Genomic DNA, 25,070 nt, shown 5'->3' with positions numbered 1-25,070 from the left:
AAGGTCCATTGACGTAAGCAGGTGGTACCTGGGGAATCAATTCAATTCATTATTGGACAGTTGTCCAAGGATGAACATTCCCTTTAAAGGAATTGTTCAGTATAGAAATAAAACTGGGTAAATAAATATACTGTGCAAAATAAAAAATGTTTCTTATATAGTTAGTTAGCCAAAAATATAATGTATAAAGGCTGGAGTGACTGGATGTGTAACATAATAGCCAGAACACTACTTCCTGCTTTGCAGCTCTTTTGCTTTCCACTGATTGGTTACCAGGCAGTAACCAATCAGTGAGTTGAAGGGAGGCACATGGGTTATAACCGTTGCTTTTGAATCTGAGCTGAATGCTGAGGATCAATTGTAAACTCACTGAACAGTTATGTCCAGGGTTGCCAGGTTGGTGGGTTTTCCAGCCAAATTGGGCTACTAATTTAAAGCCCAGGCTGGTTTTGAAAGTACAAATTAGCCAAGGTACAGATTTGGTTTGTACTTTGGAAATCAGCCAAAGTTTTTTCTCCCAATGCATGTTGGGTAATGTAGTTTTTGTTTAACAATTTGCCGACTGCCAAGTTGAAAGTAAGACTACAATACCCAGCATGCAATGGGACTGACTTGTGTAGAAGTCAGGAGTTACCAGATTCTGTACCCCAGTCTCCCGTCTCTCTTAAGCATTCTCACATTTTCCAGTGACTTACCTCAAATTCAGACAATTTTGGGGCTAAAATCTGCTGGCCACCAAAATATCTTGAAGTTGACCTGTTTTACCAATATTTATTGAAATTGTAAATGTATTAGGCCTTCTGGGGCCCCTATACCTCCTGGGCCCCCCTGGTGAAGGGCTTCATGGAAACATGAGCAAATCAGTGAATATTTGAAAAAGGCGTATTTTCACATTCATTTATTTTTTTAGACTTTTTTTTGAACTGCCTCTTGGCTAGTTTTGTGGCTGGTTTTAAAAATTAGACCTGGCAACCCTGGTTATGTCCCATGTGGCCCCCCTTATAGTCACTGACTAACTCCGAGTTAGAGAGCTGAAAAGCAGGAAGTAGTTTTCTGGCTATTATGTTACACATCCAGTCACTCCAGCCTTTATACATTACATTTTTGCCTAACTAACTATATTACATACATTTTTTATTTTGCACAGCCTATTTACCCGGTTTTTATTTTTTACACTGAACAATTCCTTTAAAACATACATTATGATTCTCTCTGCTCTCACCTACTGATTGCTTATTCATTGCCGGCTTTATACGGCGGGTCTCCATTTCCTAAATAACTCCCAGCATGCTTATGGCTTACCGGTTCTAGACTCTTTATTTAGAGAACAGGGAAGAAGCTGCTTTATTACTATAATGCAAAGGCTTTGGTGCCATTGAGAATTGCCTCACAAAACAGACTGAAAGGAGCAAATGGAATCAAAGGCGACTTCTCGAGCACAAAAGCAGTGTGATCATCAAAGCCTGAGCCATCCCATGCCATTTATCTATTCCTGTAGATATATTTATAATGTATTATTCACATAAAAAAATAAAAAAGGCACAATAAAGACTTCACTTCTTTCTCTGCAGGGAAAATGAACACTTTGTGTAAGTCATACAAAGACGGAGTGCCCTTGGGATCTGTTTTCTGTGCCTGGGGATCCAATCAGTGGTGCAACTAGAATACAGCAGACCCCATAACTGATAGTCTTGGGGTTTGCTTGTATGCTTCCAGTTCTGCAATGCAAGTGAGTAAACACAGAGGTGCTAGTGGGGGGATCACTACATGGGTGCAAAGTTGCTGCTGCTGCCCCTTCCCCAAAGTTGGGCCTGTAATTTTTTTCTGCCCAGGGGCCCGGCCTCCAAACATTATCCAATAAGTATATATATATAGGTCACTTTTCATTCCCCTAAATGCACTGTGTTATTGTGTGTGCGAAATGACGTTAACATAAGGGATAAGTAAAACTTAAAGGGATGCTGTCATTTTTTTTTTTTTTTTTCAAAACGCATCAGTTAATAGTGCTGCTCCAGCAGAATTCTGCACTGAAATCCATTTCTCAAAAGAGCAAACAGATTTTTTTATATTTAATTTTAAAATCTGTAGCTAGACTTATTGTGAGTTTCCGAGCTGCCCCCAGTCATGTGACTTGTGCTCTAATAAACTTCAGTCACTCTTTTCTGCTGTACTGCAAATTGGAGTGATTTCACCCCTCCCTTTCCCCTCCCCCCCAGCAGTCTAACAACAGAACAATGGGAAGGTAACCAGATAACAGCTCCCTAACACAAGATAACAACTGAGAACACAAGAGAACCGCAGTCAATAGTAAAATCCAGGCAGGTCCGGACTGAGAATTAAAATAGGCCCAGGCATTTCAGGTACACAGAGGCCTAATCAGCCCACATAGAGGCCCAAACAGCTCCCACCAGCCCACTAAATACTGACTTTCTATGGGACCTTATAGCAGCCCCTCTGGCATTTGCCAGAACCCACAGATTGCCAGTCCGGGCCTGAATCCAGGTCCCACTGAGACACATTCAGTTACATTGAGTAGGAGAAACAACAGCCTGCCAGAAAGCAGTTCCACCCTAAAGTGCTGGCTCTTTCTGAAATCACATGACCAGGCAAAATGACCTGAGATGCACCTACACACCAATATTACAACTTAAAAAAAATACACTTGCTGGTTCAGGAATGACATTTTATATTGTAGAGTGAATTATTTGCAGTGTCATTTAGAAATAAAAAATACATCATAAAAATCATGACAGAATCCCTTTAAAGAAAAGGTGAATTTAAAATTGATGAGTGGGCTATTCTAAGCATTTTTGTAATTATTATTTTTTTTTTAATTCCAAAATATTAAAGGATACGTGTGCTGTTAATATGAACTCATTATGTTACAACAGCGCCACCTGCTGGTCAGTTTCCCACCAGTCTGACCAGCAAGTAGTCAAGGAAGTTGTCAGGAGAAAGAAAGAGGCTGCTCTGATGTTCTTCTGCTTAGGAAAAGTTTGAGAAAGGTTTTCTATTTTTTTTCCTAAGCAGAAGAACATCAGAGCAGCCTCTTTTTTGCTGCTATAGGTTACTACGCCTGAGCCTTATATTACATGACCCCATGGCCATTAAATTCTACTTTGACTGCTTTTAATCATGTAGGGCTATAACAACCCCTATAACGGCACAGGTTATGGTTTCTTCTTTTCCACCACTTATTTATACACAGGGTGAAGGCTGTCACACAAATATACAGCCTATTTACCTTGGTAGCTTAGCAATGCGCAGAGCCCTCTCTACATCCATATCTTCGCTGTCATAATCCACCAGAATGAGATTGAATTGATCATCCTGAGTGTTTGTGTACAAGAACTCCAGGTCTGAGATGAGTTGCTGGACCCAACGGGCCTGATTCTTTACTGAACAAAAGGACAAAAAAAAAAAAATGAAAAGGGTAAGAGAAGGGCAGAATGAAAGGGAAAACAGCGGGACAAAAATACACTGAAATAGGAAGCAGAAACGAAAGAGAAGGAAAACAACTATCCCTGTTCTAATCAGCATCGCTCTACATGGAAACTCCCGCTGAGTTAAATTGGTCCTTCCATTTGGTGGCACCGAGGCTGAACTTTCAGGCTTTCAAACAAAATGTCCTTAGAGGACAGATTGCAAAATAGAGCTGCACTCACAACAAATACCTTTTTAATGTTCTTTCTTCTGGTTTCTTTTTACTGGGTGTAGAATAGACCTCCGACTGCCAGTATAAGCCTACGTTTACACACTGGGCCTCCCAGGACCCACCAGAACAAAAGGGCCGACTCTCAAAACAATTAGAAGCAGACACGAATAAATGTAACGGGCGTCAGAAGACCCAATAGGGACAAGTTTGAAGTCCTGGATCATTGCTGCTATTGACAAGCTGAAACTTTAGGCTGGTGCAATAAATTCACTATATAAAATATGGTATTTTTAGCCATATTAATATTTAGGCTTTAGTTCTCCTTTAAGACAATAGTTAAAGCTGGCTTTACTAAGCTATATGGCTGTACACTTTGGTTAATATAGGCCAGGGGTCCCCAACCTTTTTTTCCCCATGAACTAGATTTAAATATAAAAAAAGTTGAGGAGCAACACAAGCATGAAAAAAAAGTTCCTAGGGGGTGCCCAATAAGGGCTGTAATTGGTTATTTGGTAGCCCCTATGTGGACTGGTAGACTACAGGTGGGTCTGTTTGGCAGTATACATGGTCTTTACACAACTAAAACTTGCCTCCAAGTCAGAAATCCAAAAAACAACACTTGCTTTGAGGCCACTGGGAGCAAAGGGCTTGGTGAGCAACATGTTGGGGATCACTGATAAAGGCTTTTCTGCCCAAGGATGACACATATTTGGGCTTAGTCTTGACAAAATAGCATTTGCTCATGTTGGATCTCTGTTTTTTTCATAACTTTCGATCAGGGTGGATATCACCTGTGCCCGGTACTACTACATGAGCCCAACCTAAAAGCTCCAATTTCACCTTCAGTGTCTTTTTCATCCACTGGCCTGACTTACCTGGCACTACGAAATGCACAGTTGCCCGAGGATCCCAGTTGAGACTCACAGGCCGGCACAGGATTGGTTTACTGTATAAGGGAAGCTGAGGGCTGGGAGAGATTTCTGGGGTCTCTGCTGGTGGGCTTTCATCGCTGTCTCCTCCAGTTCCACGATGCAGTAGCAGGTACACATACTCCGCCAATCTCACTTTCCTGCTGCTGCGCTCCAGAAGCTCCAGCTCGATAAAGTAACGGTTTCCTCTGGCAGAGTCCCTCCTCTTCTCCACATTGATTATACGCAGTAAAGTGTATATACTGGCAAGATAAGAGACTCAGTTATCAGAGTGGGGCAGAATTCAAGGGTTAAAGACATTAAAGAAAAATATATTAATGCTGGATAGATAGATAGATAGATAGATAGATAGATAGATAGATAGATAGATAGATAGATAGATAGATTGATAGATTGATAGATTGATAGATAGATAGAAAGATGATAGATAGATAGATAGATAGATAGAAAGATGATAGATGATGGATGATGGATGATAGATAGATAGATAGATGATAGATAGATAGATAGATAGATAGATAGATAGATAGATAGATAGATAGATAGATAGATGATAGATGATAGAAAGAAATAGATAGATTAGATAGATAGATGATAGATAGACTAAAAGATGATAGAGAGAGAGAGACAGACAGACAGAGATAGATATAAGATAGATAGATGATAGATAGATAGATAGATAGATGATAGAAAGAAATAGATAGATTAGATAGATAGATGATAGATAGACTAAAAGATGATAGAGAGAGAGAGACAGACAGACAGACAGATAGATATAAGATAGATAGATATAGATAGATTAGATAGATAGATGATAGATAGACTAAAAGATGATAGAGAGAGAGAGAGAGACAGACAGACAGATAGATATATGATAGATAGATAGATAGAGAGAGAGAGAGAGAGAGAGAGAGAGAGAGAGAGAGAGAGAGAGAGAGAGAGAGAGAGAGATATAAAGAGATAGATAGACAGACAGACAGACATATATTGCTTTCAAGGACCAATACTTTGTACTTGTTACACAAGCAACTCTGATATCTATTTTCCATGTGTGGTTTCCATTATTTTACATGATATCAGTTCATGTAATGAAAGAAGTCCACTTACCCACCATTCTTCTCATTGAGTTTCTCCATATACTGTGCCACCAAGTCAACAGTTTCTGCCTCTGACAGCTGTAAGTTCCCGCTCACGTTGCAGCGAAGGTCATTCCAGTCTGACCGCAGCATCTCAAAGTCGACAGTGCCCACGCTGAACGTGCGTTGCCAGTTGATCGCATCCTCTGGCCAGCGTTGCCGAGGCTCCTCTTCCTCATAGCTGTAATCCTGCTCCTGAACTTCTGCAGGAGCTTCCGAAGACATACCAAGAGACGGAGGGCCATTAGGTAGACTAGAAGAGGTTGGAACTGGAACTCCAGGCCTTTCAGTCTGTCCCTCCCAGTTGAAAAGCCCTAGTTCTGAAGTATCAGGTAGACTCCAAGCCTTAGACCTTCTGCCCCCATGGGAAGTTTTGGAAGTATGGGGGGCATGCGGGTGGGCATTAGGACTAGGAGAGCGGCGGGGTTTAGGTTGATGCAGCAGCATACCAGGTAAGAGTCGGTTTTGGGACTTTCTTACTTTAGATAGCAGGCGTGTCACATACACCTTCTCTGGCTTGTGCTTATTTTTTACTCGTAAAGTGTCCTTCAAGTTTTGTTTAGGCATTGCCTCACTGGTAACAGATTCTAAGCGTCCTTCTTCAGTGGGCCTGACTTCTGACAGTTCTGGCTTTTCCGAGAACTCTGCTTTTGGACCAACCATTAGGGAATCTAACTTTCGAGTTCTGTTTCTAAACTCTGACTTTTTGCCTCTTTTTCTTACATCAGACATTCGTCCATTCTTTGACTTACCAGTTATCATGCTTTCTCTGGTTAAAACTTCTGGCTCTTTTATCCGTCTCAAGTCTAACGTCCCATCTGTGGGACTTTGCTGAGGTCTTTTAATTTGTCCCTCCACTGTGGGTATTAAAGTCCTCTTTTTGTGGACAATTTTAGGATTTTCCCTTGATGCCCACTTCAAGCTCCTACCATGTATTTGAACTGCTGTGCTGGCATTTATTCTATAGGCAAGTCCAGGAGGTTCACTAATGGGGATATGAGTGTCCTCCGTATGGTCAGTATTAGGTGGCATGGGGTCTCCAGGGAATTCTTCTTTTATCTTATGATTTATTTTACTCCCAGCAAACAGTGCTTCCTCCTCATCGTCATCTTCCTCCATGAAATCTAAAGGAGGAAGGAGGCAAAATGAAATTAAAAAGATAATTGTACGAAAGATAAATACGCTGTTGCTCAGAGAAAGGGGAGAAATGGAAAGAGAATTTTGGGATTAATATTCACACCAAACTGAAGAAACTCACCTGTCAGTTCCTATGACCAGGACACAAGGTTTACACACCTTTGTTTAAAATAGTTTTCAATGATAAAGGCATGGTGGTTAGGGGCCCGCATGTGGTCCGCTCCAGATTGCTTTTCTATCCTTCTCTGACTTTTAACTGCATGTGGTCCCAGCCTCTGAGAATATTTTATATCACCTGAATCCCAGACATGTGTCAATTTATATAGAATGGAAGGCAGTGGGAAAACGCTAATTGTGCCTGTTTGTTGCAGTTTGTGTTTTCCTGCAATTAAAGGACATGTAAAGCCTATATTTTCCTACCATGTATATAAGTTTGGCATATCTTTCCCACCCAAGCCATATCATTTGTACTGCATCTACCCCTTCCATTTGCTAGCGCCAAAACATTTTCCTAAAACAAATAGCAGCTTTCACCAGGCAGCCATTTTTTCTCTGACACATCATCAGTAACATTGACATGTGCAAACAGGACATGTATGCTGTAAAGTTCATGCAATGCAGAATGCAGGTTGCACAGGAACAACATTTGATAAAATGTTCTGCTGGGGTTGAGCAGTGTAATGGTAAAGCTGAGCTCAGGGGAGGTGGTTAGGAGAGCAGAGTTTCTATGGGAACCAACAATGCTATCTCTTCATTGGCTGTTAGCCTGGAGGGTGTGGTTTATTAATCTGAGCTGAGAACAACTGAGCATGTTCATAAATCAACAGCCAAAGCAAATTCCTGAGGGAGGGGGCAGAGTGGATTAGAGGAGGGGAACGATTTCTAAGTGATTAAGGGGATGCTGCAGCCTTACTGGTAACCTTTTAACAACCAGAGTGGCAGTTATCTAGAAATTTCAAAGAGGCTGTTCACTGATTACATTTGTGTGTGTGTGGGGGTGGGTGAGAGGGGGTTATATGTCCTTTAAGCCAGATTTCTGCAAGTAATAGGTTTTACGAGCAGCAACCCTAATTTTATCTTGTCATTTTCAGGTGTGTCCCCGTGTGCCATCTTCCTAAGGCTAGGGCCAGACTAGAAAAATGTTGGCCTGTGTTTCTCTGCTGCTGCTGTCCTGACCTTGTGCCTGCACCCAGAAGCATTGTCTCCATCCAGGCACAGGCAGAGACAAACTCTTATGTTTTTTGTGCTGATACCTGCCGCGTTTTGCCTGCACTCGGGAATACACAATGCTTCTGGGTGCAGGTACATCCATCATGACAGCAGCAGCAGATCCACCTAGTCTGGCCCTTTCCTAAATGTTAATTATTCTTTTGAGTTACTTTATTTTATTTGAGTTTGACATGCCTCGGGTAGCACTTCCAAACAGTGATAAAACCCAATGAGCCAAAATGAATTTGCCAGCCCTGTATTGGCCAAATGGTGCAACTGTCACTTTGGCTGGTCCATTAGATAAGCATGAAAGTCTCTTTGTAGGACAATTCTTTTACAAAGGTGTGGAATGCTATTGATGCCTATGAGAGTATCAAAAGGTTAGCTCTCTGCAGACGGTCGTGCTTGAATAACAGGGTGTGATTAGAACTTGGATTCTTCTGGACTGGAAATGGGCATATGGACATTACAAGGATTCAGTAAAAGGTTGGACTCAATTATTTGCCAGTGACTGCTGCCATTACAAGGTTTTGTCTATGCAGAAATGAATATGGAAGAGAAATGGCATACAAGTTAACTGATGCAAACAGCCCAATGCAGCTTCATTTGGCACCTAAAGCTGTACTCAGCTGCTACTGATATTACATCGTATGGCAATTGAATCCCATAAATATTATAAATTGCCAATCCTTTCCTGGGTGTTTTTTGGAAGCTCTTTTTTTATTTTTTTTTGCTTTTTATGTTGCTTTTGCTGTGCAGCCCATCAAGATAAAGAGGCGCAGAAAAAATTGTTTCTACCCATTGTAAGGCAGCACTCCATCTGATCAAGTCAATGTGATCCGCAGAGCATGAAATTGAAAAAATTGGATGTGCTAAAACAAATCAGTTACATTCGGTGCCGCGAACATATTCAGGCACATTCAGGGAGATGGACACCATTAATTCATCATGTTCCACTGCGTTCGTCAGAGCGGATTTATGGACTACATGGAAAGTTGGCGAGAAAAAATGAACGAGATTCAAAATAGTATAGACTGTCTGCATCTCCAGCATGAAGGAGCATTTTCCTGATGTGTACAGTTTTTATAAGAACCCTGACTGTATGCAGTGAAATTCTCCCTTCATTTACTGCTGTGGATAGGAATTGTCAGACGGTCCCTAACTGCTCTGCAGGGAAACAATCATACTTATGAACAGCAGGGGGAGCCCCGCCTTACTTCCCAGCCATGCAGAACTCAAGCAGCTTTGTTTGTTACCCTGTAGAGCAGTCGGCGACTGTGTAGAGATTTGCATTGGATTTTATTTTTGCCTTTACATCCCCTTTACTGTTTCCAACTCCAGCTGCAGGGACAGAGATCATGGAGCCAGATTTAAACAGATATACGGGATTATATTTGGAGGATTATTTTGCTGCAGCCACTGGTTCTGCAGAGTTGAAAAAAAAATTGTATTAAACAAAACAAAAACGATAAAATCCACATTAGATTACATGACAACACAGGACCCAGTGAAGTCTGTATATTCTGATTATTAATCAGTCTTGCTGTATCAGCTTCTGGTAGATATTATTTGACTTGTGCTGTCTGATAATTTATGACGATCCCTAAGCAGCCCAGACCACACTGAGCATGTGCACAGTCTTGGTCTTGCAAAGATGTATAACAAAATTACAAGATGGTGAGCCCCTGTGGCCAACTTTGAAAGCATAAATCATTTGTTTGATTAGGCTTGTGGTGCAGTAAGTTCATGTTTAGTATACAAAATACAGCATTTCTAGCCTTATTCTATTTTACACTTTACTTCCCCTTTAAATGGAACCAACAACAAAAGGTTTAGAGTCCTACACAACCCAGACATTAGGAAAGGAGATCAGTTTCAGGCATATGTATTAACATTTTCCCTATATAGCAATGGATCCCGAAATGCATAGAATTTTTTTTTTTTATCATAATTCAAAAATATTTTTTTTTTAGTAAAATGTAAATGTATACTGTGATATTTATTATTTGTTTACTTCCTGGCATTTTTATAGCGCTGACACATCACCACAGCACTTTTATATATTATTAAAATGCATTAAACTGTCATATCCTTCTCTTCGTCTGTGGTTGCTGGCAGATGACTATTATGCACTTGGTTTGTATATAGCTTCCATCAGTCCCAAACTGACGACAGGCAAATTCAGCAGGAGAACAGATGGTCGCACATACAGCTCTGCATCCCATAGATCCTATCGATGTAGTGGGTGGGGATGCAGGAAGTAGGCAGAGAAATGAGAAAAGATCCCCTCCCTTTGGGGATCTATATATATATATATATATATATATATATATATATATATATATATATATATATATATATATATATATATATATATTAAAGCACTGCATATCTTGACAGCGCTATATAAATAAATGATGATGATGATGATATATATATATATATATAAAATAATAATCCTTATTGGAGGCAAAACCAGTCTATTGGGTGTATTTAATGTTTATATGATTTTCTAGTGGACTTAAGATAGGAAGATCCAAATTACAGAAAGACCCGTTATCCGGAAAGCCCCAGCTCCCGAGCATTCTGGATAATAGGTCCCATACCTGTATATATATATATATATATATTTTTTTTTTTTTTTTTAACCCAGACATATCTGATTATTGAAAAAAAAAAACAACGACAATCTGTTCCCTAAACTTGAACAAACCATTTCCCTCCATGAGCCCAACTACCCCTTAGAATCAACCCTGATCCCAAATATGATCACTTTACAATAGGGCCAAGTGAGGTTGCAGAACACTGTGAGCCTAAGTGGAGTTGGGAAATGGTTCATACGAATCAGAGATATTAACGTACCCCGCTGGCCTGTGTAATACCCTAAGTGGGCACATGGCAGTAAAAACTACTTTAAAGGAAAATCTTAAAACAATTTAAAGGTACAGTAACACCAAAAGTGTTTTAAAGTAATGAAAATATCATGTAGTGTTGCCCTGCACTAGTACTTTCTGCTTCAGAAACACTACTATGGTTTATATAAACTAGCTGCTGTGTAGCAATGGCGGTAATTGAAAAAGTCTATATGGCACAAGTTAAATATTGGATAACAGATAACACCATTATGTTCTACAGAGCTTATCTGCTATCTGCCCCATTGATACACAGCAGCTTATTTATATAAACATTAGTAGTGTTTCTGAAGCAAACACAGCAGTTTTACCAGTGCAGGGCAAAACTCCATTATATTTTTAGTACTTTAAAACTCTTTCATTTTTTCAGGTTACTGTTCCTTTAACAACCTGTGTAAAGAATCCTCTGATCCTGTGGAATCAGATCTCAGTGGGAGTTGAGCCGTTCCTGACTTGCTACCAGACTTGCTAGAAGGGAACGGGACCGGAGAGATTTCTTGTACTTACGCTGGCGATTGAAGAACAGGAATGGTACTTGAGGAGACTCTTCATCGTCCATCTTCATGTACTTGTAAAAGCCAAACCTATTAAAGAAAGCAGAGAGATTTAGTTTTCCCCTTTAAAAAGACAGTAAAAAATGGGGCAAGCAAAGATTGGGTTTATGTTTTAGTGGGGTGGGTGGAAAACAGACGCCCAAGGCAAACGGAAGGAAAGAAGCAAGAAGTAGGGTCAACTTACTTTTCTAAGTATATGGGGGACTCTCGATAGAAGCATTTGTTTTCTGTTTCCATGTGAGTGAGGCGGGTGAAATCATTCGGGTATACAAAGGTGAGGTACACCTAGGACAGGAAAACAAAAATAAAACCAAAATGTGTATGAAATTCTTAAAGCAATTGTTCAGTATAAAAATAAAAACTGGGTAAATAAAAAATGTTTTTAATATAGTTAGTTAGCCAAAAATGTAATGTATAAAGGCTGGAGTGACTGGATGTGTAACATAATAGCCAGAACACTACTTCCTGCTTTGCAGCTCTCTTGCTTTCCACTGATTGGTTACCAGGCAGTAACCAATCAGAGACTTGAGGGGGGGCACATGAGTGATAACTGTTGCTTTTGAATGTGAGCTGAATGCTGAGGATCAATTGCAAACTCACTGAACAGTTATGTCCCATGTGGCCCCTCTTATTGTCACTGACTAACTCAGAGTTAGAGAGCTGAAAAGCAGGAAGTAGTGTTCTGGCTATTATGTTACACATCCAGTCACTCCAGCCTTTATACATTACATGTTTGGCTAACTAACTATATTAGATACATTTTTTATTAAAAAAAAAAGTACTTGTATGCAAAGAATTAAAACTTACAAACTGCAGGCCCTGGTATCGTGCTATTGGGAAATCCTTTACTACGTATGTAGGGTTATATGCGCAGGGGACCAGAACGTTCTCCACTCTCGATTGTTCAATCAGCGGTGCTGAGGAATAAATGACAAGCTATTGGGTTAATGCATGGTACAGACATAAAGTAAATATTATATTAACCCTGTCCAAAATGTGCATTTTGCAGCTGCCTTCTTCTAAGTAAATGACCCCTCATATGTATTAGGCAACACAGTTTATTGACAATAGATTAGCCGCAATAGTACAAGCTATAACACTATACTTATTCTGCAGAATGCTTTACCATACCTGAGTAAACAGCTCTAGAAGCTCTCTGTTTGTTTAGGATAGCAGCTGCCATATTAGCTTGGTGTGACATCACTTCCTGCCTGAGTCTCTCCCTGCTCACTCATAGCTCTGGGCTCAGATTACAGCAGGGAGGTGAAAAGGGGGAGAGGAACAAACTGAGCATGCTCAAGCCCTAGCCCTGGAGGTTTAAGCTGAAAACAAGAAGTCTGATACAGAAGCCCATGAGTACACAATAGAAGGAAAGAAATGTGCTGTTTCTTTTGACAGGGGACTCAGAGCAGCATTACTTTGAGGGTTTACTGGTGTATTTATATAGACCTTTCTGATAAAGCTTACTTAGTTTTAGCCTTTCCTTCTCCTTTAATTCCATATGTATCTGTATTAAGATATGGGAATCCCTACTCTTTAAAATGCTCACTCATAAAAAAATCATCCCGGGGGTCCTCCATCAGCATGTCGGCAGCAGGCTGCTCTTTGTCCATTCCCCAGCGGTGGCTGGTGCGGCTGGAAAGAGTGCGTGGGATGTGAGCCACCTCGTTCATTCTGTGAGCCGTCTCATCTGAAAAAAAGCAGAGGCCAACTGATATTCATTAACATGTTCTCCAGCTCCGCTGCTGCAGCACAACATCAATACTAGGGGTCGAACCTGTGTACAGGGATAAGTAGGCTGAATCCACAATCTCAAACTTCATGCCTGGAAGGGACAAACGCCACTGGGGAAATAGAGTAAGAATCAGCATGTTAGATGGGAATGGATGAAGGAGTACTAAATCCTAACTAAAGAAGTAGCTAGAAATGTTGTACATGATGTTTTGTGCTTCTGTACCAGCCCAAGGCAACCACAACCCTTTAGCAGTAAAGATCTGTGTCTCCAAAGATGCCCCAGTAGCTCCCCATCTTCTTTTCTGCTGATTCACTGCACATGCTCTGTGCTGATGTCACTTACTGAGCTTAGGGACCCGCTCACAATATACAGTACACATAGAATAGAAATGTCACAATATAAGGCTGATTAGTAATTAATACACATAATTACTACATGGCAGCACAGAAACCAGTGCAATTAGCATCAGAATTGAATAATCAGCAAACCTGTAGCATCAGCTTATATTACAGCCAGGGAAGCTCATTTTCTGCTGGATAATTAGTGACGAGCCCTAAGCTTAGCTTCTCAACAGCCAATCAGAGCCCACTGAGCATGTGAGTGTCACAGACACTTTCCAAGATGGTGACCCCCTGTGACAAGTTTGAAGTCCCGGATCATTGCTGCTATTCTGTTATAAAGCAGTTTCCAAGGATAGAAGCAACGATATTACTACCAAGTAATACACTTATGGGGTTATGTAATAAAAGGCACTAAGTTTGCCTAGGTACAGTAGCCTATAGCAAGGTAGCATTTACTGGTCAGCTGTTTAAAAGCAAACATCCTATTGGTTGTTATTGGTTACTTAGTGCCTTATATTACACATGGTGGCCATACATGGGCAGATTTAAGCTGGTCTTTTAGACAGATTCAGAATCTTATCTGCCTATGTATGTGTTCCACAACTGATCTCTCGACAACAATAGGCCAGATTTCGATTGGGCAGGTTTGATTCTGCCCTCGATCGAGGACCACATTGGCTAGTTGATGAGGTATCCCCTCTGCGCCCATTCCCAACGTTGTTATCCAATCATTTGGCCCTAGGTCTGAATGATTGAATTAGCCCAATATTGCCCTGCCTTTGGTGGAAATATCGGGAGAAAGATCGGCTCCTTTGGCGACCTCTCCTGGAACCTTTAAATAAATGTCAAATAGAGCGGGATAAGGGGGTGGACAGTTATTTGCTCTGTTGTTGAAACTACGGCTATACAAGAATATTTTCAAATGCAGGAATGGGATCCATTATCCGGAAACCCATTATCCAGAAAGCTCTGTCTTATGGAAAGGCCGTCTCCATTTTATCTAAATAATCTGAATTTTTAAAAATGATTTCCTTTTTCTGTGTAATAATAAAACAGTAACTTGTACTTGATCCCAACTAAGATATAATTAATCCTTATTGGAAGCAAAACCAGCCTGTTGGATTTATTTAATGTTTAAATGATTATCTAGTAGACTTAAGGTATGAAGATCCAAATTAGAGAAAACCCCAGGTCCCGAGCATTCTGGATAACCGGTCCCATACCTGTAAACTTGCTATGTGCTAAGGAGAGGCCTCTTGAAAGGTGTGACCTCCAAAGGCGACATGAACAAAAAAAGTACAGACAACCCCCTCCCTTGCTTTAAAGGAGAATTTAAATCTAGAATATAAGGACCGCACACCCAATTATAAAAAGGCAAAAATGTATTTCATCAAAAAAACACACTTACATATTAGCTTTGGCCCAATAGTGGCCCTACGCGTTTCGACCACATAAGTGGTCTTCATCAGAGGCAAAATCCATAAGTTACAGAAAAAGAAAGGCAGCCTTTTTTATTCTTTTTCTGTAACTTTTATTTCTTTTTCTGTTACTTATGGACTTTTCCCCTGATGAAGACCACTTATGTGGTCGAAACGCGTAGGGCCACTATTGGGCCAAACCTAATATGTGTGTTTTTTTGATGTAAGTGTTTGCCTTTTTATTATTGGGTGTGGAATCCTTATATTCTATATTTGATCTGTGTTTAAGGAGGCTACATTTGGGCAGTCACCATGGGATGAGCAACCCCAAAATTAATATAGGGTGTGCGCCTTCTAAATTGTATTTTTTCTTAAAGGAGAATTCAATCTGTAATAAAAAAAAAAAAACCCAAACCCCCTACCCTGGGTAGACCCCCCTCCCTCCTCCCCCCAGTCTACCTGCCCTCCCCCGGGCAAATGCCCCTAATTTTTTACTCACCCCTCTGTGCAGATTCTGGCCTCGGAGTTCACGGCAGCCATCTTCTTTCTTCTGTCTTTTTCGTAAGTTTCGGCGCATGCGCAGTTGGAGTAAATTTCCGGTCCTGAACCACTGTGCATGCGCCGAAAGTCACGAAAATTTCCGAAAATGTTTCGGAAATTATCGTGACTTTCGGCGCATGCGCAGTGGTTCAGGTTCGGAAATTTACTCCAAATGCACATGCTCCAAAAAAGACCGAAGAAAGAAGATGGAGCCTGTGAACGCCAAGGCAGAATCTGCACGGAGGGGTGAGTAAAAAATTAGGGGCATTTGCCCGGGGGGGGCAGGTAGGCTGGGGGGAGGGAGGGGGTCTACCCAGGGTAGGGGGAGGGTTTTTTTTTTTATTACAGGTTGAATTCTCCTTTAAATCCTATTCCTCTGTCTAAAAGGAGCTGGGGTGTATAAAGACTATTTGCATGCTCACCGCTACTTCCACATGATCAGAACCATGATCGTCCTGCTTGTGAAGAAGCTCAAAATAATAACGCCGAGAGCTCATTAACCTATGAGAGAAGAGACAAAATTCTGTAACGCATGGCGACCAATCAGAGACAAGCTGGAACTGGTCAAGTGCAATTAGAAGAACAAAAGCAAACGCCTAATTGGTTTCTGCACCATAGAGAGCTGCTACGGATTCATTTGCAAGCACAACATAACTCAATTTAATTTACATGAACATATACAATACCATCTGTGCTCATCATTATTCGTCAATGGCAAATTAGCATTTGTTTTGAAGTACCAGTCCGTTCCAGAACACCCATATGGTCATTATACAGTGAATACCGTACCCCCTATTGTAAATCATAAGGATATTATAAGTCACCGAGGAGTTCCATGACCATATAAAAGCACAAGGCTGAAGGTGTTTTTATACAGGTCATGGCTTCTAATATCCTCATATTTTGCAAAAGGGGGTACTTTATTTATTATAAGTTTCAGTGAGTCATGTGACAAATGACATCACTAAGCTCCGATTATAACCGATGACATCACTAAGCACCGTTTATAAGGATTTAATTTACAGGATATGTATGGCTATTGTGCATTATAAAGGAATATCTGCCTGTAGCCTACATATAAATGCACAGAATTATAAAGACACTTAACTCTTTGTGACCCAATTTATCTAGCAAAACGTTATGTATCTTTATTTGTTGTTTCCACATGTGAACAGCTTTATACAAACAGACCCGCACTCTAAGGCAAACATATGTATATTAGGTACAATCCTCTCAATGTTCATCAGTGTGAGTCACATAATCAGGCTAAGAGGATTTAAAAATGACACTTAGCGATGAGTGCATTTATTCGACAGCCATGGATTTGCAGCGAAATTCCAAATTTCAGCCATGTGCAAATTTTTTCTCGACTCTTAAATTGGCACGAAAAAACGGCAATAAGAAAAAACACCCATTGAAAATCTCCCCGAGGCAACTTCGGGCGACTTCGGAAATCAAAGCTCCGTGACTGCATTGGCGCTTTGTCATTATAGCAGGCAGGGGAAGGCAGTTTGGGGAGATCGTCGCCCCGCAGACGAGGCGATTAGGCGACTAAATCTCCCAGAATCTGCTTGTGTGCTTAAACCCTAATGCATTAGGACAAAAAAAGTCGCCATAAGAAAAAAACACCCATTGACTTAAATGCATTAGGACAAAAAAGTTTCCTTTAGAAAAATCGCCCATTGACTTTAAGGGTAAGGTCACACCTGGAGATTAGGGGAGATTTAGTCGCCCGTGACTAATCGCCTCTTCTTTGGGGCGACTAATCTCCCCAAACTGCTTCCCCGTGGCTTCCGTCTGCTTCAATGAACAAAATGCCTGCGCCAATGCACTCGCTGCACTTCGGTTTCTTTGGGCGACTTCGGAAATCGAAGTGCATTGGCACAGGCGTTTTTTCATTGAAGCAGACGGAAGCTTTGGGGAAGCAGTTTGGGGAGATTAGTGACCCCAAAGAAGAGGCGATTGGTCGCCGGGCGACTAAATCACCCCGAATTTCCAGGTGTGCCCTGAACCTAATGCATTTGGAGAAAAAAAGTCACCATAAGAAAAAACGCCCATTGACTTTAAGGGTAAGGGCACACGGGCATATTCGGGGAGATTAGTCGCCCCGGCAACAAATCTCCTCTTCTTCGGGGCGACAAACTCCCAAATGCATCAAAAATCACCAGCGGGATGGCACGATGCGCTTCATTTTCCGCGATTCATGAGGCAACTTCGGGCGACTTCGGAAAATGAAGAGCCGCGAGTGCCATTCCGCTGTCGATTTTTCTTAATAGCCGGTGGGAAGGTAGTTTGGGGAGCTTGTGACCCCGAAGAAGAGGCAATTTGTTGCCGGGGCGACTAATCTCCCCAAATCTGCCCCTGTGCCCTTACCCTAATGCATTTGGACAAAAAAACTCGAATTCATGGGAGTTTAGGAAAGTTTTTAAAAACGGTCATGAATTTCGAAATTCGACCTTTGATAAATGTGCCTCCCCAAGTTAATAAAAAGGTGAACAACCCCTTGAAGCAGGGGCAGAAGGGGGTAGAAAGGACTAATGACGTATATTTCAGAGACACAATGGTATAAAATGGTTATGAACTTATTTTCTCCAGGTGTCTTTGTTTCCCTAAGATGAGCAGCTGTTTTGAATTCTATGTATATAATATTGCTTTCCAAAAAGAGAATTACACCCATTATTTGAGTATCATTAAAATGCAACAGCCTGGCGAAATCTCAGTTCATTAAATGGCACATTTCATGTTTATTTCATGTTCATTTCATGTTCATTTCATGTTCATTTCATGTTTATTTCATGTTGCCCTTATGATATTACAGTACAAGGCACAGGTGCAGCTAATGCGTGGATGGAGTTAATCCCAGGATAATGCAGAGAGTAGTGATGGGCGAATTTGCGCCGTTTCGAAATTCACGAAACGGCGAAAAATTCGTGAAACAGCACCGGTGTCTCGTTTTTGTCGCCGGCGTCCGTTTTGGCGAAAAAAAACTTTTTGACGCCAGCGAATTCGCGCCTGGCGAATAAATTCGCCCATCACTAGCAGAGAGGTGCAGTCAGATTCAGGATAAAAACGAACAAAAACGATCGCTCTTACCGGATTGGCTTGGACACTTGAGAACTGAACTTTGTGAATTCCCCTGGAGCCGTCCACTCTGAGCCACTCTGAAATACACATGGGAAACAAGAAAACATTTCCAGCTTAAATCATCAGACCTGCAGTAGTTTTCTCCTGATTGGCTACACTCATGGGCCTAATGGACAGCTACATGTAGGTAGGTAATAACCCCCTAGGTGTAGAATATGCTCTCTCTGCACAATTACAGTCTTGCTCATTTTGGACATTTCAGGGTGGATTGTCCACTCAAAAACTCTGATTTTTGCACGAAACGCAGCGCAGATCAGGATATCTTCAGGACTTCTCCCATTGTCTTATACACAACCTCAGCAGGTCTGAGATGCCGGATTTTCGGATTCTGAATTTTCCATCCTCAGGGTATAATAAATCCCAAAAAAATTCAAATTTTTTTTTCACAAAAAATTCAGTTCAGTTTTTAGCTTCCGGACTTTAATAAATAACCCCCTAGGTATAGCATATGCTCTCTCTGCAGAATTACAGTCTTGTTCATTCTGGACGTTTCAGACTGATTTTCGGCTCGAAAACCCATATTTTATTGGATTTTCGCATGAAACCCAGCGCAGATCAGGATTTCTTCGGGTCTTCTCCCGTTGATTTATTTACAACCTCAGCAGGTCTGAGATGACGGATTTTTCTGATTCTGAATTTTTCCATCCTTAGGGTATAACAAATCCCGAAAAATCTGACGTTTTTTTTTTTTTCGCAAAAAATTTGGATTTTATAATAATAAAAAAAAACTCAATTTTTTTTGTCATTCGGACTTTAATAAATAACCTCCTAGGTGTAGAATATGCTCTCTCTGCAGATTAAGGGGGTTAAGTTCAAATTTATCTCAATATTTTCTGCTACAAACTCCATCAAATCCGCTCAGGTTTTTTACACTTATTTATTTTTCCATTTTCCCGAAAATCAGATTTTCACGATTTTTTTTCATCAGATTTTCACGATTTTTATAGAATTTTCACCCAAAACTCTGAAAGCTTCTGGGCATTACACGAAACCCATCGCAGATCAGGATATTTTCGGGACTTCTCCCATTGACTTATATACAACCTCGACAGGTCTGAGGTGCCGGATTTTCTGATTCTGACTTTTCAGACTTTTCAGACTTTTTCAGATTTTAATAAATTCCGAAAAATTTGTGATTTTTTTAAAAGTCTGATTTTATAAAAAAAAACAAAAAACAAATCACACATTTTTTTGTGATTTTTGAATTCAAAGTTTAGTACATAACCCCCTTACAGTCTTGCTCATTCTTGCAATTTCAGGTGGATTTTTGAGGGGTTTTTTTCACAAAAAATTCTATAGTAAAAAAACCTCAATTTTTTCATTAATAAATAACCCCCTTTGAGTTTTTTTTCACTAAAATAACGATTTTATAGTAAAACAACTCTTATTTTTAGAGTTTTTTATTAATAAATAACCCTCCAGGTGTAGAATATGCTCTCTCTGCGGATTTACAGTCTTGCTCATTCTGGACATTTTGGGGCAGATTTTTGAGTTTTTTTTCACTAAAATAAGGATTTTATAGTAAAACAACTCTGATTTTTAGAGTTTTTTATTAATAAATAACCCCCTTGGTGTAGACTATGCTCTCTCTGCAGATTTACAGTCTTGCTCGTTCTGGACATGTCTGATATCGTTTCAGATACAGTCCAGGAATTCAGTGAGCCTTCTCCATTTATCTGTACTGTTGGTCCAGGCCCTATTCTGTTGACTTGTACCTGGTTATTTTAGGGTAGTTCTGTTTATATAGTGGCCTCCAAAAGGTGCTCTTGGAAGAAGCCGTATACCCCTATAAGTAGCCACCTCTATTCTCTCAACTTACCCTTCCTACATAAGCTATAAGCTGGGCACTGGATGGGCTCTCCTCACTGCTGAGCCAGAACTCAGAATTATCCTCTGATGCCACTGCAAACTGGAAGTCACCTGATTGTGAAATAAGTCCAAGAATAAGAATAAAGCAGAAAAATAACCATAGCAAAAAAAAAAAAAAAAACTATAATGCAGACCGTGAAACGGATTTATATTTTTTTTCTTAGGCAGCAATCTGGTTGTTAAGGTCTAGTTTACCCTAGCAACCAGGAAGTGGTTTAAATGAGAGAGTGGAAAATGAACAGCAGAGTGCCTAAATATTTTAAAAAAATAACATTAAAATTGTAGCCTCACAAATGACAAGAAAACAAGTTTGATGGCTGCCGGGGGTCAGTGACCCCAATTTGAAAGTTGACACAAATCATTTTAGAGTTTGTACTCTATTATGTACAGGAGCAAACTCACCATCTTTGTAAGGGTGTATATAACCAAACAGCCTCAGCCCGTAGTTCTTCCATTTGGGTGACACCGCAAGCTTGGTGACGGTGGTTCGAGTCTGTGGATGCCAAAAAGTATAAGTATTGAAGCAAGAGCCAGTTGAGTGTTTGGGGCAGGACTAAAAGGTGACACTCACATGAGGGTACAAGGGGAAATGCAGGTTAGTCTTTAAGTGCATCACGGATCCCCCACACCAGTCCTCAAACACATGGAGGTTCACTTTGCCTTTATTCTGTTTGGAGAGAAAGAGAGAAAAAGGGTGGAAGGAGTGGGTGGGTTCCACAAAAGATGGGGGACAACAAAAAAATCATGGTCAGAGTTGGGGAAGAGGGTTGACATAAATACAAAGTGTAAGTAAAATTAAAGCTTATTATCAGTAACTTTATATCTCCAGTATATTTGTCCTTTACATATACTGCGTATACAGATCTGAAGGGAATATCCACTTCTTTACACACTTGCCTATTGCCCAGATGAACATGTCAGAATCTCAAAGGAGAACTAGGAGCTGCCATAGAAATGAATGAAAACAAAGCTACATCCAAGAATTCACTATGGCTGGGGCTAGACGAGAAACCTTCAGCTAATGGAAACGATTCAGTCCTACAGCTGGAAACAGTCAACAGCCTGGAGTTCTGCTATGACTGGGAATTCGGAGAGGTGCCATTTTTTATTCCTTTTTATAATCAGAGAAGCACTTGCTGTAACTGTGATACGCCTCAATGTGAGTGAGTAAAAGATGTTTCACAGACAGGGTTTCATCAGCAACAGTCCCAGCACCCTGAATTTGTGGTCCCGGTGGGCAAGCAAGGGAGGGGTCCACGTAGTGTTGCCACCCAGCCTAGCCGGTAAAACACCTGCGAAGGCCGGGGCTGGTATTACAAATTTACCGGCAATGTAGCTGCCGGTAAATATGTAATACCCTTAAAAAGACCCCTCGGTCTGCCCCCAATCCCCTGTAAGAACTTAGCTTTTGTGACTTTTGTGGCGTCTTGAAATGTTGGTGCCGTGGCCACGCCCTTTTATGACACGGCACCGCCCCTTTTGATGTCACACCCGCCCCCCACCAGGCCAGTAAAACAATTCGGAAAAGGTGGCAACCCTAGGTGTACGCTTGCTGGAGAGGTGCATGTGCTGTAGAGGAGGGAGGCATGTTGGGATGGGCTAGTCTTGGCCGCCCTGAAGCCTTGGCCCAGAACTGGTGTGCACTACACAAATGATCAATTAGAATATAAGTAGATTTTGTTAGGACAAAAAGTTTAATTTCATGTTTTTTTTGTCCAATCGTAGCTCCCATGATACATCCCCCCAAATCAGTTTGCTGAAAACTGAAAACAAACCCTGCAACTTAAGAGTGTAACTTGTGGGACTCCAATTGGCAGAGGTACATTCAGCATTGGGCTGAGCCGGCGGTACACCAAAAAAATCCAATGGTCCCCGTCGACCCAGGCCGGCTCCTTTGGAACTGTGACAGGGTTGCCAGGTCTATATTTTCAACATCAGCCAAAGTCAGCTACAAAACCAGCCAAAAGGCACTTCAAAAGTAGAACAAAAATAACCATAAAGTGCAGAGAATTGCCGGGGTGGAACTTACAGCTGACAAAGAAGATGGTGGGCTAGCATTACCTAACTTCCAACTATAATATCTGGCTTCCCAAATTTACTACTTACATTGGTGGTACCATCCTGACCCATATAATCCTAATGTGGTTTTGCAAGACAATATAGTAGGGTCGCTAGAAGTCGCTAGAAGGCCTAAAAAATCGAACCTATCGTAAATGCTCTAATGTAGGGGATATCCCAGACACCACACCTCTTAGAGAGCTTGGCGTCAAGGGGTGAAATATCTGAAAAAAGAACCAATTCGCCTGACGTCCTCTGTGGGTTAATACAAACGTACCACACTTCCGTAATTTGGAGGATTTTTTCTATTGGCCACAAAGGGGCATTTAATACTTGGGTGATAAACAATTTTGTTTCATACCCTGAACTCAAAGCCAAATGCTCTCCTGGGAGTTTACCCCTGTTTAGATATTTTCAAATTGGCCCAATTTGGAACACTCTCCCCAACGTTGAACACACTGGCACTAGAAGACTCCCTTTCAATAGAACAACCTACAGATCCGGTGTCCAAATTATCCCATAACCTTTTAGCCAGTATCTCTCCCCCATTCCATACAGCCCGAAATAAATGGCAGTTACAAATACTTACCCAGGAGGACTGGGAGGAAGACACAGAAAAAATATACTCTAATACCAATGAAAGACAGGCTGATTCAGTATAGCGTTTTCCACCAACTTTATACAACCCCGGTAAAACTTATGGCTATGGGGAAGAGAGACAATGATATATGCCCTAGAGGTAAAACTCCTGCGGCCAACTTTATACATCTGCTCTGGGCCTGTCCAGTATTACATACCTACTGGTCTCAGGAATGAAAACCAACCACGCAAGACTTCTATCAGGTACTATCTCCTACGGTATGTCTATTGGGGTAGTAGATCAATTAGTACCTACTAACCATACAAGGATGGGATTTAGGGCGTTAATGTGTTACGAAAAGAAAAATATTATTATGCACTGGATGGGGTTCAAACCCCCCACGAGAGAATCCTGGATAAATTTAGTCAATGCCGTAATACCTCTGATTAAGCACCTGAAGCTAGAAGTTTGCCCTTTAAAGATATGGAGCCCGTGGTGGGACTCGGGCGCCGGTAATTAAACAAGATGTGACATGATGAGAACTGAGGGATGTATAAGTTCTTTACTAGCCTGTAAATTGGGTATAATGACTTTGACGCAATGTAAATTAAAAATTGTTTAATATTTATAAATAGAGAAAAACCTTTTAAAAGAAAGTTGCCAAAAAATAGCAAAATTTGTACAGTGAAAAAAAAGTCTAAATAAAATAAATGAATACTGTATACAAGATAATATGCCTTTTTCAAAATATCCCATGAAGCAAAATGGGACCGATTCAAACTACGGGGGGAGCAGGAGGTATAGGTGCCCCATAATACAATATAATATAATTTCAATAAATTCAATAAATATTGGTAAAACAGGTCAACCTCTAGACATTTTGGTGGCCAGCAGATTTTTGCCCCAAAATTGTCTGAAACTGAGAAAAGTCACCGAAAAACGCGAGAATCTTTAAGAGTGACGGGAGACGGGAGTACATATCCCAAAATGTGGCCTAAATCCGTATCCGTGGCTAGTTTGTACTTTCAGGGCAGAGACACACACAGCGATTCGGGGAGATTAGTCGCCCGGCGACAAATCTCCTCTTCTTCGGGCGACAAATCTCCCTGAACTGCCTCCCCAGCCTTCCCGCAGGCTAGAACGTAAATCGCCGGCGGGAAGGCACTTTACCTTTAACCTCCTCCTTGTGGGCACAGTCAGGGATAGGGTGTGTGCCTACAGTTCAGGGTTGCCAGGTTGGCAGTTTTCCAGCCAAATTGGGCAACTAATTTAAAGCCAAGATGGTTTTTGAGGGCAGAGACAAACACTGCGATTCGGGGAAGATTAGTCGCCGCCGACAAATCTCCTCTTCTTCGGGCGACTAATCTCCCTGAACTGCCTCCCCTGCCTTCCCGCAGGCTAGAACGTAAATCGCCGGCGGGAAGGCACTTGAATCGCTTCGTTTTCCAAAGTTGCCTGAACTTTCCTCATGAGAAAACAAAACATTTCGTGTGCCATCCCGCCATCGATTTACATTCTAGCCTGCGGGAAGGCAGGGGAGGCAGTTCAGGGAGATTAGTCGCACCGAAGAAGAAGAGATTTGTTGCCAGACGACTAGTCTCCCCGAATCGCTGTGTGAGTCTCTGCCTCAAAAACCACCTGGGCTTTAAATTAGTTGCCCTATTTGGCTGGAAAACTTCCAACCCTGAACTGTAGGCACACACCCTACCCCTGACTGTGTTCTCAAGGAGAAGGTTAAAGGTACACGATAGAAGGGGGATGAGGAATGGTGTTGGGTAGGATGCTTGGGACCCCTGACACTGGGCACATTACCCACTGGCCATAAACCTCATTGGTAACTTTTAATATCCTTA

General features: G+C 41.2%; 1 protein-coding gene across 4 annotated transcripts in view; it reads right to left on the bottom strand.

Annotated features, from left to right (window-relative positions):
- Window positions 1–25,070, bottom strand: part of b4galnt4.S (beta-1,4-N-acetyl-galactosaminyl transferase 4 S homeolog) — a 54,463-nt gene that overhangs the window by 5,942 nt on the left and 23,451 nt on the right. For all 4 annotated transcript variants that reach the window (XM_041560886.1, XM_018260118.2, XM_018260117.2 and 1 more), the window contains 13 exons: window positions 21,151–21,246; window positions 20,982–21,072; window positions 20,530–20,630; window positions 18,660–18,727; window positions 15,989–16,067; window positions 13,310–13,376; window positions 13,082–13,222; window positions 12,340–12,449; window positions 11,717–11,817; window positions 11,486–11,562; window positions 5,692–6,844; window positions 4,531–4,826; window positions 3,245–3,398 (listed from right to left, as the gene is read on the bottom strand). In XM_041560886.1, the coding sequence (XP_041416820.1) occupies window positions 3,245–3,398; window positions 4,531–4,826; window positions 5,692–6,844; window positions 11,486–11,562; window positions 11,717–11,817; window positions 12,340–12,449; window positions 13,082–13,222; window positions 13,310–13,376; window positions 15,989–16,067; window positions 18,660–18,727; window positions 20,530–20,630; window positions 20,982–21,072; window positions 21,151–21,246 (2,534 nt within the window). The remainder of the gene's footprint in view (window positions 1–3,244; window positions 3,399–4,530; window positions 4,827–5,691; window positions 6,845–11,485; window positions 11,563–11,716; window positions 11,818–12,339; window positions 12,450–13,081; window positions 13,223–13,309; window positions 13,377–15,988; window positions 16,068–18,659; window positions 18,728–20,529; window positions 20,631–20,981; window positions 21,073–21,150; window positions 21,247–25,070) is intronic.

This window comes from Xenopus laevis, chromosome 4S (assembly GCF_017654675.1).
Source record: "Xenopus laevis strain J_2021 chromosome 4S, Xenopus_laevis_v10.1, whole genome shotgun sequence".
NCBI classification, from domain to species: Eukaryota; Metazoa; Chordata; class Amphibia; order Anura; family Pipidae; genus Xenopus; species Xenopus laevis.
This window is presented reverse-complemented; position numbering and strand designations above follow the sequence as displayed.